This window comes from Mytilus edulis, chromosome 9 (genome assembly GCF_963676685.1).
Source record: "Mytilus edulis chromosome 9, xbMytEdul2.2, whole genome shotgun sequence".
Taxonomy (NCBI): domain Eukaryota; kingdom Metazoa; phylum Mollusca; class Bivalvia; order Mytilida; family Mytilidae; genus Mytilus; species Mytilus edulis.
The window spans coordinates 3,602,395-3,619,823 of NC_092352.1; the positions used below are offsets into that span (position 1 = coordinate 3,602,395).

Consider the following 17,429-nt stretch of genomic DNA (forward strand, 5'->3'; position numbering starts at 1 on the left):
ATATTTAAATAAACTTCTCTCTATAATAGGGACTAGTAATTTACTATATAATAACTACAACTCTTGTGTGTAATATGTATATATTATGGCACTCTCAAAGAAAGCTGCAAATCTTAGAAAATGGCACATTTTAAAGGACGTTTGATACATTTTATAGATATAAGAAGATGTGGTATAAGTGCCAATGAGACAACTATCCATCCAAGTCACAATTTATAAAAGTAAACCAATATAGGTCAATGTATGGTCTTCAACACAGAGCCTTGGCTCACACCAGACAGCAATCTATAAAGGGCCCCAAAAGTTTATGTTTATATGAGAAATAATGACCTTACAAACACAATTGACAAAAAATATTGAGTTAAAAATAGCTAAAAAACCAAATCCAGATCCTTTTCAATTAAAATCTATGTGTCATTATGTCGAAAATATTTAATTTTTCACTCCTAGTCTGAATCTTTTTAACAAAGAACATAATAATAGAAAATAACAAAAAGATATATATTTTTTTATATATATGAGTATTATATGATGAAAGCTAACAATACATGCATATTTAATGTGTCAAAAGAAGATAAATATTTTTAAATTGTAGATTTCCTTACACCTTGGTCATAAAATATCACAAAAATACATTAGTGAAATTGACTGTATAATGATAAAGAATGTGATTATTTATGATAAATAATGATACCATCTATAGATTATTCCCTCAATATATATGTAATAAGTGTCTTCAAAATATAAAACATAAAATAAGTGCAAAAAAAAACAAGTGCTAAACTCTATCAATAAACAACAACAAAAATATAAGTAATAAAATACATTACTCAACAGTAGAATTATAGTAGCTTAGTCATAAAAAAAATATAATAGCCACCTACCCTTGTATACCTAAATAGGATAAGTTTGACAGGCACTTCCATGTAGAAATCAGTGCAAATATATAAAATAAGTACTGCTGTTTGCAAACTTAAATTTCACAACAATATTGGTTAAAGAATCTTTTATCTTTTCATCTAAAATTATTCAAAATGGCATAATTTCTTTATTATTTTGCAACTTATATCATTAATCACCTGAGTAATATGTTGGGGTAAAACTAGAACTACTATATTTCTACTGAAATACAACATGTACATCACAATTCATGTTCCCAATACAATGTACCTAAATTCTATCATTTTTAAATAACCAATGATGAATCAATAACTTACAATTATTTATAAACACATGCTGAATGGTGGCTTGGAATCATTCATGATTTTTATTTATGATTTTGTTGCTTTGTGATAACTTTCATGTAAAGATACTCAATCAACCCTGACTAGAAAACAATGACAACATTGTAATACATTATAAGAACAATAATATCACTCACTCATCAACTGCATCTTCCAATGCAATTTTTTTGCAGAGCTTATTCCAGTAAGAATTGATTTTGATAAAGACAACCTTTGGTTTATCGTAATTTTATCACAATTAAGATTTATATCTAAAATTTAACTCCTTCATTGTCTATATTTATGCTTCAAGGGTAATATTTTCACAAGGAATAAGAGTCCAATCTGAATAAAATAGAGAGCCAATGTTCATTTTTACTTTAAATAATCAGAAAACACTCTGTTATACTTTTCGTTCTGATAACTATTGCATTAGTCAATGAAATTTTTATTTTTGAATTTTTGCAAGTGTGTAACATTACAATAAAACCAGAGGACCCTGAAATCTTATTAAAACACAGAATAGAACCAGAATTTAGAAATCAGAGTGTTGTCAGATCCTTGCTTAACCACAAGTCCACATGCCCAGGCTTGTAAAATTGCTTTGGTCTTGTAAAATTCTTCTCTACAAGCAAACAGAGTTCAACTAGAAATTTTGTAAAATTGAGCTTCAGGCTTGTGGATTCAAAACTTAATGGTGAAGACTGTCCTTGTAAAATGGACACAGTAATATCATTTAGATTGACTTAAGTCTACAAAAATAAAATCTCCAATAAATAAAAGGCTGTAAATCCAGCAATTATTTAAAGGTGTCCATTAATGCAACTTGATTAGTCATTTTGATATCTGATTTGATATTTTGATATCTGTAAGAAACTGTTCTTAAAATCACAATTATCAAATAATATAGCATTTTTGTTCAGTCTTAAAAAATTGCAATAATAAATACATGCAAACATTTCTGAATTTACAGTATAAAGAAACCTATGTGATACTTGCAGACCTTAAAATGTAAACTTATAACAATAAAATATGAGATCTATTGTGATTTTAAACTTTCATTGTTGATTAATTTTAGTACAAAATGTATTGTTTATCTTAGTAAAAAAAAATAATACCCTCAGGAAAGCAATTGCAAGAAATAATTAGCATAAAATAATATAATTGCACAGATTGTTTTACTCTATCACTTAGATAAACAAGTATACAGAAAAAATATTAAAATTAAGTAGTTCCCAACTCTTTATGGCAGAAGAATAATAAATTAAGTATACATATTTTTCATGAGACTTTTTCCTTCTTCAACAGAAACAGATGGTCTTCTGTGTCTGGTTCTTGATCCATATAGAAGTCCACACTGAAATCATAAACAATATGGTGATTAATACTCCGGCCAACATCAATACGCTACAGATTTTGATGATGATCGATATCGTCTTCCAAGTCCAAACCATCTCGACTGAAAAGTATAAAATAAACGTCTGAAAATATGAGACCAAACTAAACTGAATTTCAAACAGCTCCTACTGTCTTCATAGTATTACAGCAAATGTTTTATCAGGTTTTGTGAAAAAGGGTAAATCTCAAAATAAAAAGGAAATAAATGTATTTTTTCTTACTTCATAATGACAGAAAACCATTGCAGTTTATTCAAAATTAGATCAGGAATTTTCATGGTATTTTGGAAAAAATGTTTTGTATGTTCATAAAAGAATTTTGGTTAAAAATATTAGAATTTTTTGGAAATTTTGACAAATTGGGAGAGAACTTAACCTATTCATAGACTTACCCTTGGTCGATGTTGTGTAAACAAGACAAACAAGATAAGAAACAAAAGTGTCACAAATAGAACCCAGCTATAGAATCCCATTAATTTGGTCTCGTCTGCTACGGGACTTCTATAATTCTTTGTTACAAACTTGTCTTTTATCAAAGGATGCTTGTTAAACATTGGTTCTGAAAGAAGATAAAAATATAAACAATCAACATTTGATTAAACTGCTTATGGAATCATTTAGATAGGTGTTTGTTGGATTGGTTGTTGATAGTTAGTCATCATCTAATATGTATCACTTCAGCTATCTTACAGCTATAGGAACTCATATAAATTTTCACATTTCAACATAAAAGAAATGCCTGAACGAAAGTCAGGAATATGACAGTTGTTGTCCATTTGTCTGATGTGTTTGAGCATCTGATTTGGGACCTTCTGTTTTCAATTTTCTTTGAAGTTCAGTATTTATGTGATTTTACTTTTTTCAGCAAAAAAAAAATAAAACCCTTTACTTGTGATTTATATTTTTGCTGGTTTAATTTCATGTAGTGATTTACACTTACACTGCAATGCAGACATAGAAAATCAATAAGTTGTTCTGAAAACTGCCATTATTATATTAAATCTATTACCATCCCAGAAGTCTCCTGTTTTATCAGCAACACTGTTAAAATCATCTTCATCAAAATAACCACCATCCTCCGGACCATCAATGACTTTCTTAGTATCCTCTATAAAATCGTTGTTTTCATCTGCAATATCAATTTAAATAATAAAAAATATAAGTTCCAGTGGTTTAGATAATGTTTTCAATTTTGAATAATTTACAAATGTTTGCTTATACTGCAAGTTAAATATCTTTTTAGCTAATTTGAGTTTTGCAAATTTTGTATGAAGATTACTGTAATTTATACTATCTTATACAATTCAATATAGACAGATATTAAATTATTATTTTTAAATATTGGAGCATGGCAAACCTGGTAGATTAGGACAATGTCTGATAAAATGTTAACCTCCCCCATTTCCTTTTAACCTAACCTCTGACCTTAACAGCCTTACATTTTCCCCATCCATATTTGTCTGAACAGCAGGGTGTAGACATACACCAAGTTCTACGATCTGTGTGGCTTTGTGTTAGGTATATTGTTTAATTTGTTCTCATCATGAACCTGTTGAACATGCTTGTAATTGAGTGGTTGTCGTTTTTTGCTGTTTCTCATACTTGTTTTTCAATTATTGTTTTGCATAGTTTGTGCTCATGTTGTGTTGTGACACCACTGTGCCAGGTTAGGGGAAGGGTTTAATTCCAACAAACCAGTTTTACCACGCTACATTTTTTATATGCCTTTCCCAAGTCAGGAGCTTGTATAAATTCAGTGGTACATAAATAAAGTGGTTAGTTTTCCTTAGTCGATTTTACAGCTGAATTTGTGGTTTGCGGTTTGCTCATGTTGAAAGTTGAACGTGAAATTTAGTTATTAATTTCTGTGTCATCTGGTCTCTTGCATTTGTGGAGAGTTCTCTCATTGACAATCATCTTCTTATTTTCATATTGTCATTTTTGCTGCTAGACATCCAGGTCATATAACACTCAATCAACCATTAACAGCACCAGGGTTGGGGAAACTAGATGTAATTCTACTACATGCAGCAATTTTCAGTCACTACAATACATACTTTCTAGCTCTTCTTCATTATTATCTACATTTAGATCTATAGTTTTCTCCCATGGGTCTGGATCTGTATCATCCCACACATCTTTATTTTCCTCAACCAAACTATCATCATCAGTTTTTTGGTTATTAGATGGATCAGAATCTTGATCTTTATCCCACTCAACTAAATAATCATCATTATCCATTGTATTTTCTGTAAAAAAAAGAAGACAAAAATTATGAAGATGATGGTCAGGTTGAAGGGGGGCATCATTTTTCATTTGGAATTTCACTTCTTGATAAAAATTCTTACCATGATTATGAATAATTGATAAAGATGAAACTCAATTGTAATTCAAAGAGCATGAACAATATACATTATGTAAATACTTCTTAAATTACACTATAAATTAATTTTGTTTTGTTTAAATATAAATGTTTCTTATGTGTTTCGTTAGACATATCTAGTGCTACTAATTAGGTTTATTTTTGACATTGACAAAACCTAATACATTTATTTAAGCAAAACACTGTTTGTAACACTTGTTTAAACTTCAGTGGACAAAACCTAATGTATATAACTTACCCACACAGTGATCACCAAGAATAATTGCCGCAAGCTCACACATGTCGTAATGGCATTTAAAATGAGCAATTATTAAAGTTCATATACATGTTCCTAAATTCATAACTTAAACTAACTGGCTTTGTGATCGATTTTTTATTATATAGTTTTAAAAACCATTTGTCAGACATATGCGGTAATCCCCGTATACGGTGCAGGAAATGCTTACCCTTCCGGAGCACCTGATTTCACTCCCAGTTTTTAGTGGAGTTCGTGTTGTTTCTTAATTATTATTTATAACTGTTGATGTAAATGTCCTTTGGTTTTGTGAGTCTTTGTTTACTCCTTGGTTTTGATTGTTATATTGTCATATAACTCAAAGTATATAAGTGGAGTATATAGATTGTACCCTTTTCTTCATAGCATGTTTGAAATCAATCATCACCTTTGTTTTGTACTAATTAAACATTGATTTTCGATTAGATGTATTTCAAGACTAAGTCAAACAGAGTCAGTGAGAGTGTTTTACACATTGCATAAAATATGGCTTTGTAATTTGTTACATTTTGTCTTACTGTACATATTACCTGTTGTACTGATTTGGGGTTGTACTGTAGTTCTGTAGCTAAATTCTGATCTATTCAATATCTGCTGTTGTGTTGTTCTATAACTAGATTCTTGTGGTTTAGAGTCCAGTTGTATTGGTTTCACCCTGGTATCCTCTTTTGGTGTTGTGACTGGAATTAATCGCTGTTTTGTTCCTTTTTGTTCAATATTATTTTCATTTTGTTTCATTTCTTGATCAAAGTTCTGTGATTGTTCATGATACAAAGATTTTACCTCCTGGTTAGTTTCTTGATTAATTGGCAGTACATCTATCTGTGTCAATATGGATGTATTTTGTGTATTGACATTTGATGTTTGTAATTTGCCTGCATCTTGTTGAGACTGAGGTATATGCTGCAACCCCTCCTGCTGGGATAGAAATACTTTTTGAGATTGATCTGTTGCTGGAGCAACCTGCTGCTGAAACTGACTTTCATGCTGAGGAGAATGAGACACCAGTTGTTGTGAAGGGGTTTCTTGTTGTTGTGAAGGACCTGCCGGTTTTAGTGATGATGCTGCCTGTTGTAGTGAAGGGGTTTCCTGTCTTTGTGAAGGAACTTCCTGTTTTAGTGAAGGGGTTTCCTGTTTTAGTGAAGGAACTGCCGGTTTTAGTGATGGAGTTGCCTGTTGTTTTGAAGGGGTTTCCTGTTTTTGTGAAGGAACTACTGGTTTAAGTGAGGGAGTTGCCTGTTTTTGTGAAGGTGTTTCCTGTTTTTGTGAAGGAACTGCTGGTTTGAGTGATGTCGTTGCCTGTTGTAGTGAAGGGGTTTCCTGTTTTTGAGAAGGAACTGCTTGTTTTTGTGATGGAGTGGCCTGTTGTAGTGAAGGGGTTTCCTGTTTTTGTGAAGGAACTACTGGTTTAAGTGAGGGAGTTGCCTGTTGTAGTGAAGGGGTTTCCTGTTTTTGAGAAGGAACTTCTTGTTTTTGTGATGGAGTGGCCTGTTGTAGTGAAGGGGTTTCCTGTTTTTGTGAAGGAACTACTGGTTTAAGTGAGGGGGTTGTCTGTTGTAGTGAAGGGGTTTCCTGTTTTTGTACAGTAGTTGCCTGTTGTTGTGACGAAGTTGTCTGCTTTTGCTTGGCAGTTGCCTGCTGTTGTGAAAGAGTTGTCTGTTTTTGTAAAGGGAATACTTGTTGAGAAGGGGTCACTTCTTCAAGAGATTTGGTTGGTTGTTCAGACTGATTTCCTAGCTTTTGATCTAACACATTTTGATGCTGACTAACCAAAATTTGTTGAGGTTGAGCTCCTTGTGAGTAGCTTGTCTGCTGAGATTTATCTTGTGGTTGAACCTGAGTATCCTGTTGCTTAGGAATATCAAGTTGCTGTACTGGGTTTACTTTAATCTGTGGCTGATTTGGTTGTTGCTGTGCTCCATGCTGCTCTGACAAATTCACCTCTTTATGAGTAATAGTCTGATTGGTATCTACATTTCTGATGTCTGTATTTGGGACTGGTTGTACAATCTGAAGATTTTGTTGCTTTTCAGCTACTGTTTGATCTATTCCAGTTTGTTTTTCACCTTGGGGACTGCTGAGCTCTATAACATAAAATTTTACTGCTATTTAACAATTACTTTAAATACTAACCAATAACAAAAGACCACATCATCCACAGACCATTTTAGATATATTAGCAATCAGTTTCTATTCTATTCTACCAACAAAGGTCAGTATTATTTTTTTTAAAGCTAAAAAACTAGACATACATTTCAAATAAAGACAAACAACATACAACAATCAACACAAAGTCATGATATTCTTATATTATATAATGCAGAACCTAATTTGGTTGTTAAAACAAGTACATGTATATATATATATCAGTCTTACATGTACAATGTAAGTGTGTACCAATCTCCTACTTTTCGCTTTAAACCATATACATGTATATCTTAAAACTTTTAAACGCACAACATGAACAATGATAAAACTGCACGGTGGCCAGTGCAGCTTCCAAGACAATCCAGCAAGTACAATGCACATAATCTCACTTCTGGTGGTAGGGAAGAGAAGTGCATACTGAAGACTACCGTTTTTAAAAAATAAATCAAAATGTATAATCTGAAACAACCGTATTTTTTTTGCCGAAATCCCCTAAAATAAATGTTAGGGTCAGTCAGGCAAGAGGAAACATGTATATTTCTTTTGGGGCTAATAGACCATTCTCACATTACTGACTTTTGACTGCTGATAGGTTACCTAATTTGTGGTACAGCATGTAAGACATTTTAGATTAGTATTACTTGGTCAAGTAAGAGCAACGAAAAAGAATTACTTCTATTAAAAAATCAATAATATAATCTGTGCATTACATTTCGGGAGAAAAGTTTGCTCTTTTCCAATGATTTTGTTCTGTAATATTAGAAAACTGTAACTAATTGAATGGCTTCAATATACTACTTAACATAATTGCTCTTACTTCATAGAGTACCAGATGTCCTACCACAAAGTAATTAAGTAACCTGTTGATAAACAGCCAATTTACTGTTTCAGAATCTAATGCATTCAGGGTAATATTTTCAAAAAGTGTACAAATGTACACGTGTGCATGTCAAAGTGTCGTTATTGGTGAACAATGTCCATTATGTCCTAAAAATTTGAAATTCAACCAATGATGTGACCATTTATATTCATTTTAGGGTCAGAACAATAAAATTGCCCATAGTCCTTCAGATTATGAAACAGCCTATTCAGAAGTCAAAATTGGGTAATAGGAAAAATATAGTCTACTGACATGATTGAGTAATAATCCCACTGTATAGTCTTTAAATATCTTCCTCCTCAACCAGGAGCTTCTCTTTCCAAACGCAACAATGTAAGGACAGTAGTCGACACTGGGTTACCGTATCTTATCTTTATTTGCTAATACACCTTATCGCTATTTGTCCGCCATTACTGGATATCACACAGGTTCCCGTAAAATTTGGACGTCATAAAAACAAAATATCTGAGGTCACAATGGAAAAGTGATTGTTGTTGACGTCAAAATTTCAAGCGGCTGTGTCAGCCGGGATTAGCGATAAGGTGTATAATAATATATTGTCCTCAAGTTTGTTTGATTTATCGTGATTAAGTTTAGACTGTGCATGTATCAGTTTACACCTTATCACTATTCGTCTGCATACACCTTATCGCTATTAGTCCGCCATTACTGGACAGTACATGTAGGTCCTGTAAAATTTTGACGACATAATACAAAATATCTGACGCCATAAGGGAATAGTGATTGTTGAATGACGACAATAGTTCAACAGGGACAGATTCTTGAGTCAGCTGAGAATATGATAAGGTGTATTACTGGACATCATAAAGTTCCAATAAAATATCTGACGCCACAATGGCAAAATGATTGTCGTATGAAGTAAAAGGTTCAAGCGGGACAGATTCTCTGGTTATTAGTCAGGGGAATTACTTAAATCACTGATTCAAGTAACATTATGTTCATAAAGGTTGTAAGTTAGAGTTGTCTTTCTTTAATAATCACCTATTTAAGTAACTACAAATTTATCACTAGACTAAGTGATTTAATTTTATTGTAGTTTTAAATATAGAATACTAATGATGTTTCTAAACTTATCAGAACCAACATCTGTGTTGTCTAGGATGACCAGGTCATGTCAGGTGATGACCTTGTACTGAATCTAGGATAATGACATAAAAATCACTTGTTTAAGTATCATACCTCAATTTCCTAAAAAAAAATCACTTCTTTAAGTATCATTATTCTAATAACCCCCACTAATTTCAACATCCCCGAACAGTGAAATTTTTATCGCGAACAGTCGAATTTTATTACATAATCTGAAAGATGAAACCTTGAACTTTACAGGAAAAATACTCCCACTGCTGGGAAAAATCTGTTAAGAAAGTATCAGTTCATTAAGTTAGGCCATTATTATAGCATTTTATCCACTAAAACACAATTTGCAGCTAAATTATTGCACCAAAGGCATAATCCTTTCTACTCAAAAGAAGCAAATAGTTCATTTTTTTCAATTTTACTAATGAAAAGATATTTATCTACACCTATGTGTTTAAAATTTTAGTATAACTACAAAATCACAATTTATAACAAAATTTCTAATTTGCTACTTAAATAAGTGATTTAAAAATCACTCATTTAAGTAAGTCCCCTGACTGGTTATGCTGGACAGTTTTCCAAATGTCGATAAGGTGTATATACGGTTCATAGGCGGATCCAGGGGGGGGGGTTTTCGTGGGAAAAATTTGGTTGATTATATAGGGAATCATTGAAGCATGACTGGAGCGGGCCATCCTAAATAGGTCAGTCAGCGGGCCCCCCCTTGGGAAAAGTTCTGGATCTGCCACTGCGGTTGACCTCATATGTCATGATATAAGTCATAGTCACAGACGGTTTTTTTTGTCATTCAGAATCGTTAGGTTGCTGTCTCATCAATACTCATAAGAATGATCAAGACTATACCCTTCGATTCTTTGTTTATTCATATCATTACCATTCTCTTCCTTGATAATTTCTCTACATTCATTGAGTTTGACAACAAGAAATATAACTAAAATCAACCACGTCTTCATATTGATATTCTTTGATTTATATTTTCAATGTGATTTGTCTGTTTATTTACGTTTTATAAAACATTTGCACGACCTCGAATGACGTAGTCGGTTTTCTTTTCGGAAGCGATTGCTCAGGGGAAGTAACTTATTTGTTTACATTGAAAAGAGCGCGTATCGTCTGAACTGAATTTGAGTGAGTGATCACAGAAGTGATCCAAGCAAGATCAGGACGAAAAGCATAGATGTGTTTTATTTTTATTGGTAAAACTGATTGTTTGGCCCCTATCTTCAATACAATGTTGTGACCACAATTCAAAGAACTCTTGTCACTTCGGCACCTGCCCATGTCAAATCGGCACCGTCTTCAAAATTATCGAGACCTGGTTATTTCGGCAACCTAAATAAATATTAACTTATGTCTTGCAAGTTAACCATTTAAAACTCAGTGTTTATAAAAAAAAAACAATGCACTGGAGTTGTGATGCGTATCAGAAGTTTTATAGACAATACACCTTAACGCTATTTCAGTATTTGTCTGCCATTTTACTGGATAAAATACACCTTATCGCTAATCCCGGCTGACCCGGCCGCTTGAACTTTTGACGCACACAACAATCACTTTTCCATTGTGGCGTCAGATATTTTGCTTTATGACGTCAAAATTTAACGTTACAGGAACCTGTGTGATTTCCAGTAATGGCGGACAAATAGCAATAAGGTGTATACAGGTTCCCGTAAAATTTTGTCATTTTAAAACAAAATATCTGACAACACAATGGAAAAGTGATTGTTGTATGCGTCAAATCCTTTAACTTTGGATGCAATGCATCTTCTGATTGGCTGACGTTATTTTGTTATCAGCCCAGACATAATTTAGTCATGTGACCGTGACGTCATCAACGTTTTTTCATGGTTTTCTACAGTTTAAAATGGAATTTAGAATTAAATTATAAGAAAGACTGTTGTAATATTTTTTCTGTCTATTCGAAATACATGTAACATTGTTATTTCTTCATAGACATGATAGACAGTAAAAATATTACAGTCAGTGAGTCATTCCTTAAATAAATTATTCATTGTGGGGTCATGTGATTTTCTATTTGAGGTTGCCAAAATTTAATAAAAACTTGAAAACTTGAAACAAAATCATGAAAATGTTGATGGTTTTCTGTACCTACATGTATATTAAAGATTTGACATCAAAATTGTATTGGGATTTTTTGTGATTTCCAGTTATGGCAGACAAATAGTGATAGTAGCCAAACAAATAATTCATAAGATCTATTCGGCTATTGAAACTGAGTCTGATATTATGAAAGAATTTTATTTCATGACACCTGTCTTGTAAGTTGTAATTCATGAAAATACAAGCCTAGTCCAAATCATGATGTCTAAGAAGGTTATTTTTTTTTTTTCTGGCCTACATTTTGTAGGTGCCTTTAAAAAAAATATATTATAGCCTTTCAACATGTTCAAGGTGCCATAATTATTTGGACTTCAGTACAACCCAGTGATAATTCAATTGTTCTGGGATTATAAGTCTGCAGCAGTGTTCTAACCTGTGCCTTCAAAGATAATACACTAGAGAGACCTTGCTGCGATTCTAGTCACTATGTTGCTACACAGTATATATAATCATGATAATCAGTATGAGAATCCTGAATCATGAAAAAAAGGCTAATGATCATTATGACATCATCTTGACCATAAAAACAAAAAATAACATTTATTATCTGTAGAAAAAAACATGAACAATGAGAAAGGTTTAAAAAAATTGCCTTTGATATTGATATCTAAGCTTGCCTATCTGATTGATTGCCATCTGGTCTTTGATGTGTATTTCTGTGACTCCTTATACAAAAATGTAAATCCTTCCAGGATTTGGTTAACTGTCAAAATAGCATCAATTTATAAGGCCAAAAATAAAATATTGTTTGATTCCCCTCCCGAATGACCTGGTAAAATCACCGCGACTCAAAAAATTTTATTGGCCATTCTTGTCCAAAATTTTTTTTTTGCTATGTTGGTTTTTTGTCGAGCCTGCAACTTTTGTTCATTGTTGTTGCAGAAAGCTCGACATAGGGATCGTGATCCGGCGGCGGTGTTAGCTCACTTCTTAAAAGCTATATAATTTAGAAGGTGGATGACCTGGATGCTTCATATTTTGTATATAGATGCCTCATGTTACGAAGTTTCCGTCAGTCACATGTCCATTGTCCTTGACTTCATTTTCATGGTTCACTGACCACTTAAACAAAAAGTTCAGATTTTTTGTAATGTTAAATTATCTCTTACTGTAAGTAATAGGATAACTATATTTAGTATGTGCGTACCTTGCAAGGTCCTCATGCCCGTCAGACAGTTTTCACTTGACCTCAACCTCATTTCATGGATCAGTGAACGAGGTTAAGTTTTGGTGGTTAAGTCCATATCTCAGATACTATAAGCAATAGGTCTAGTATATTCGGTGTATGGAAGGACTGTAAGGTGTACATGTCCAACTGGCAGGTGTCATCTGACCTTGACCTCATTTTCATGGTTCAGTGGTTATAGTTAAGTTTTTGTGTTTTGGTCTGTTTTTCTCATACTTTATGCAATAGGTTTACTATATTTGTTGTATGGAATGATTGTAAGGTGTACATGTCTAGCGGGTAGATGTCATCTGACCTTGACCTCATTTTCATGGTTCAGTGGTCAAAGTTGAGTTTTTTAGTTTCGGTCTTCTTATCTAATACCATATGTCATTGGTCAACTATATTTGGTGTATGGAAATATTTTATGATCTATTTGTCAGTCATGCAGGTTTTATTTGACCTTGACCTGGTTTTCACGGTTCATTGCTCAGTGTTAAGTTTTTGTGTTTTGGTCTATTTTCTTAAACTATAAGCAATAGGTCAACTATATTTGTTGTATGGAAGCATTGTTAGCTGTACATGTCTGCCTGGCATATGGTTCAACTGACCTTGACCTCATTTTCATGGTTCATGTTAAGTTTATGTGACAGTCTTAATAAAGCTCTATATTTAGGAGTATCAACATAATATCAATGATTAGTAAAGAAGGCGAGACATTTCAGTGTGTGCACTCTTGTGTTGTGCTGTAGTCAACGAGTGTTGGTTTATGATGCTGTAGTCAACAAGCATTTTAAATCAAGGCATTTTTGCATTGAAGCGTACATGTATATATGATTCAGATTCAAGGAAAACAAACATTTGCCACACGATTGTTGTTGTGTGCAAGGGTGATCTTTGAAAATAAAAAAATCTGAAGCATCTTTCAACTTACTGAGTGCATCTTGAATGGCTTTGTCTTTAACCTCTGTTCCTATTTAAAGGATAAAATCTTTGAGTAAAAATGGTCTGAATCGTACTTTGAAATCAATCTACTTTGTCTTTGAACAGGTTGGGCACACAAGTCAGGAAATGGGGTATACGTGTATTCTCTGCTTTCAGGGAACCTCCCTGATTTCTGGTGTAAAAAAAACAACAGTTTAAATGTGTTTTTATTTTTTCAATATATGGCATGAAATTTACAAAAGGGCACGTTTGAACGTTATAACTGCATCAGTTGAATTTGTAAATACTTCTTTTTAAGTATTCTAGGAACAACAAAACATGAATAATTGCAGCCTTGTTTTTTTTAGAACTCGAAAAAACATACAAACCTTTTGTTTAGGACCAAGCTGCATGATCCAGGTGTAACTGAACATAACTGAATTATGTTTACTTCTATTGAATTTTTTTATTTATTGAATTTTAATTCACAAGTGATTAATATATCTTTTGTCATCTCATAATTGGTGATCAAGGTATGAATTGGTGAACAAAGGAATTGTTTTGTTGTGAGTTATGCATCAAATTAGACTTGAAATAAGCTTGATTTTAAACTAATAAAACACTTACTATCATTAAACATTGTTATCACATGTAGAATGTGCGCTTTTGTAGATTTCATACCATATTAAAATGAATAAAAAAAAAGGAGGTCCCTGTATACTGTTTTTAACACCAGAAAACTGGGGTGTACTTGAATACAGGGAATACCCCACTATTCTTGACTCTGGACAGTCTTACCTGTTGAATTTTGTACAAATTCAATATAGAAAAATTATATCAAGAAATAAAATAAGATAATTTGCCTACCTACCTACCCGTACCCTGACAACCTCAGTCGGGGGAGGGGAAACACAGATATTTTTAATGTTGGCCTAATGGTTCAAAATTCTGTGAAAAATATAAATATATCCGTGATATCCTGTCCAACTGAAACTTACGAAGGTTGCAATATACAATGTATATACAAAAAAGAGCTACAGAAGATCATTGTTGTCAAAGTTATATAATTGTTAGTTTCTTTTACAGATGACTGAAAAGCTTTGATAGTCACCTAATGTTAGAATGGAATATTTGGTATGTATATATTGTTATAAATATAAAAATAAGGAAGTGGGGGTATGATTGCCAACTATATCCACTAGAGTTCAATGTCTTAGCTCTATAGTTAGGTTACTTGAATTTATACTTTTAATATAATTTAAGGTGGTACCCAACTCTTTACTAAAATTTATTTGGCTCGTTTAATTTTCATAAAATTTTGTCAAAGCATAAATTTACTTTGACCCTTTAACGAAAATATAAAAATTTCAAAAAATTTGAACCAACCGTTTTGTCAGAAAAATTACACTGGTTATATATATACATTGTAGCAGTTTGACAAACACCAATTTTGATCATTGAGAAGCTTAATATTCCTTTTACAACACAACGTAATTAAAATGTTTTAATAGTTGACTATACAGAGTTATCTCCCGGTAGTGTTAGGTACCACCTTAAATGTTACATACTTTCTCTTATGGTCATGATGATTCTGGCTTGTAATCTATTTCTTGCATTGATATGATTGGCTTATCCAGCACTATGAGATGATATTAGGACATTTCAATTGGCTATTTGTTAGGTCATTGATGACTTTCGAAGATTAAGACTATGTACACTTCGTCCATCGCAAGGAACATATATATATATGTCATGTATGTAATTTCTTCAATAATCTACAAAAAGCTCACGCTTTTCGACTGAAAATCTTTTTGTTAAATAATGCTTACAAAGATCTAATGTTAAAGTATAATGCTGGATAAAGACATACAATGTGTGTCTTACACAATGTCCTACTGGTATGTGTATGTGCAAAAAATAACATCAACAATTAGCAGAATTTTTATGTAACAAAATGAAGGGTTGACATTAAGAGAAATAGGTTTAACCCTTGAGAATTGAATATCACCAGGGCTGCATTTCTTTCAAACCAAAATTTTGTAAACGTTGTGTCACGTTTGTTACTGTTTTCTTAACGCTACATAAGTATAGAAACAAATACATTGTTTAATAAGTCTTCAATGAACCTGATTGAACCTTCAATAAAGCATGCACATGTTGTTGGTAAACATACTTTTTTCCAAACGTAGAAACATATATTTCGTTTAATCAGGTTGAAGTTAGAAACAAATACAAATGCAGCGTTTGTACTAACAAACGACAAAATGCAGACGCATTTTTAGCGTTTGCATAGTTTTGTCAAAGTTTATGTAAACTTTGCAAACATATGTTTGGAAGAAATTATCAAAACATGTGCACGCTTAGCCGTTTGCATCGTTTGTGTTTATAGAAAGAAATGCTCCCTTGATATCAACTCTCGTTATGATTTGATTTAAATTGTTGAAGGATTGTTTATTATCAACTAGCCTAAAGTTGATCTATCAAGCCAAATCTAATTCTCACTCATAAAACCTTTAATGATTAGATACAATGTAGGAATATTGGAACATTTTGTAATCTTATTGAAATTCTGTGGCAGTAATTACATAATTTGTAAGGAGCATTTATAAGTGAAGGTTATTATTTGAAACTGATTTTAAAGTTCAAATTTGTTTAATTCATTTGGTGGAATGAATTTGTTAATTTTAAGTAACTTGAAAAAGTCACAGATTTCAACAGATAATAAAATTGATGTATACATAAACATCTGACTCATAACAGCTTTTGCACGCCTTTGGTAGCAGGAGTTTCTCGCTGCATTGAAGACCCATTGGTGGCCTTCAGCTGTTGTCAGATATTTCCAATCTCAATTTTATAAACATCTGACTAATCTAATTATAATTCTTTGTATTTAATAGGTACTATATACACATCAGAAAACTAAAAAAGCTAAGACTTGGCATGATGGAGTTCTGTCAGTGACCACTGCCAACAAGGTATGAATAAATTATAATTTTACAGTTTTTATACAGCAGAAAATGTTTATTTAATCATTTAAAACAGAATTGAACTTCAACCGATTTACAAACAAAGAATCATTTAGAACCCATACCTATTTCAATGTACTAATATTAAGAATGGTTAAACAGTTATCTATCAAACATGTCAAAAGTAATTAAAGTTCATTAACAATTAAAAAAAAACTTAACAAAGTTACCAGGCTTATAATTTTGTACGCCAAATGCACTTTTCATCTACAAAAGTCTCATCAGTGATGGTGGAAATAAAAAAGGTTTACAGGCAAAAATAGCTACAAAGTAAAAGAGCATTGGGACCAAAATTTAGAATTTCTAAACTAAAAAGGGCAATCTCTGAAGAGAGTTTTTCAGTTATATAAATATGTTTGAAAGAAACTCCATTGTCCTTATTTGGTTAAGAATTTCACAACCACAAAAATTTGTTACCCAATCAGATTTTGTAAGATCTTGAAGCATTGTAAACATAGCACATAATCAGTGGAAGGTTACAAGGATGATGATCACTAGAGATAAAAGTTTGACTATTTTAGGCTGTTCTACATGATGATAAGAAGACTAAGTTAGATTCTATGTACATTAAACCTGAGGCTATAGTAAAGGGAGAACAACTAGAGAGTGACAGATATTTTATACTGATAGAGGAGGAGAAATCAACAGTACAAACTATTGTGGAACCAGTAAAGCCTGTTGCCTGTCTTGTAAGGGTACCAGTTAGGACAGGTCTAAAGAGAAAAAGAACAGTAAGATGAAATATCTACAGTTAAAAACACTCAGAACT

General features: G+C 32.4%; 2 protein-coding genes across 3 annotated transcripts in view; one reads left to right on the top strand and one right to left on the bottom strand.

Annotated features, from left to right (window-relative positions):
- Positions 1 to 1,668: 1,668 nt before the first annotated feature.
- LOC139487509 (transcription factor SPT20 homolog) lies at positions 1,669 to 10,457 on the bottom strand. Of its 2 annotated transcripts, none has more exons than XM_071272363.1 (6): positions 10,299 to 10,457; positions 5,808 to 7,361; positions 4,678 to 4,869; positions 3,630 to 3,749; positions 3,013 to 3,179; positions 1,669 to 2,682 (listed from the first exon to the last, which is right to left on the bottom strand). In XM_071272363.1, exons 1-6 carry the CDS (start codon positions 10,375 to 10,377, stop codon positions 2,623 to 2,625), a joined length of 2,172 nt encoding a protein of 723 aa, XP_071128464.1. In that variant the 5' UTR covers positions 10,378 to 10,457; the 3' UTR covers positions 1,669 to 2,622. The 2 variants fall into 2 exon arrangements, with proteins under 2 accessions (XP_071128464.1, XP_071128463.1); XM_071272362.1 differs by having other exon boundaries at positions 1,669 to 2,580; positions 10,299 to 10,456.
- Positions 10,458 to 10,483: 26 nt separating this feature from the next.
- LOC139487508 (uncharacterized) overlaps positions 10,484 to 17,429 on the top strand; it is a 66,434-nt gene continuing 59,488 nt past the window's right edge. Inside the window, exons 1-4 of the mRNA XM_071272360.1 lie at positions 10,484 to 10,552; positions 14,721 to 14,768; positions 16,532 to 16,609; positions 17,182 to 17,391. Of these exons, the coding sequence (XP_071128461.1) occupies positions 14,757 to 14,768; positions 16,532 to 16,609; positions 17,182 to 17,391 (300 nt within the window). The 5' untranslated portion in view covers positions 10,484 to 10,552; positions 14,721 to 14,756. The remainder of the gene's footprint in view (positions 10,553 to 14,720; positions 14,769 to 16,531; positions 16,610 to 17,181; positions 17,392 to 17,429) is intronic.

Coding starts and splice junctions, on each gene's coding strand:
- LOC139487509 (XM_071272362.1), bottom strand. CDS start 10,377: ATGAAGACGTGGTTGATTTTAGTTATATTTCTTGTTGTCAAACTCAAT. Junction 7,362..10,298: donor AATTATCAAGGAAGAGAATG/GTAATGATATGA, acceptor TTTATGTTATAG/AGCTCAGCAGTCCCCAAGGT. Junction 4,870..5,807: donor ACCCCAAATCAGTACAACAG/GTAATATGTACA, acceptor TTTTTTTTACAG/AAAATACAATGGATAATGAT.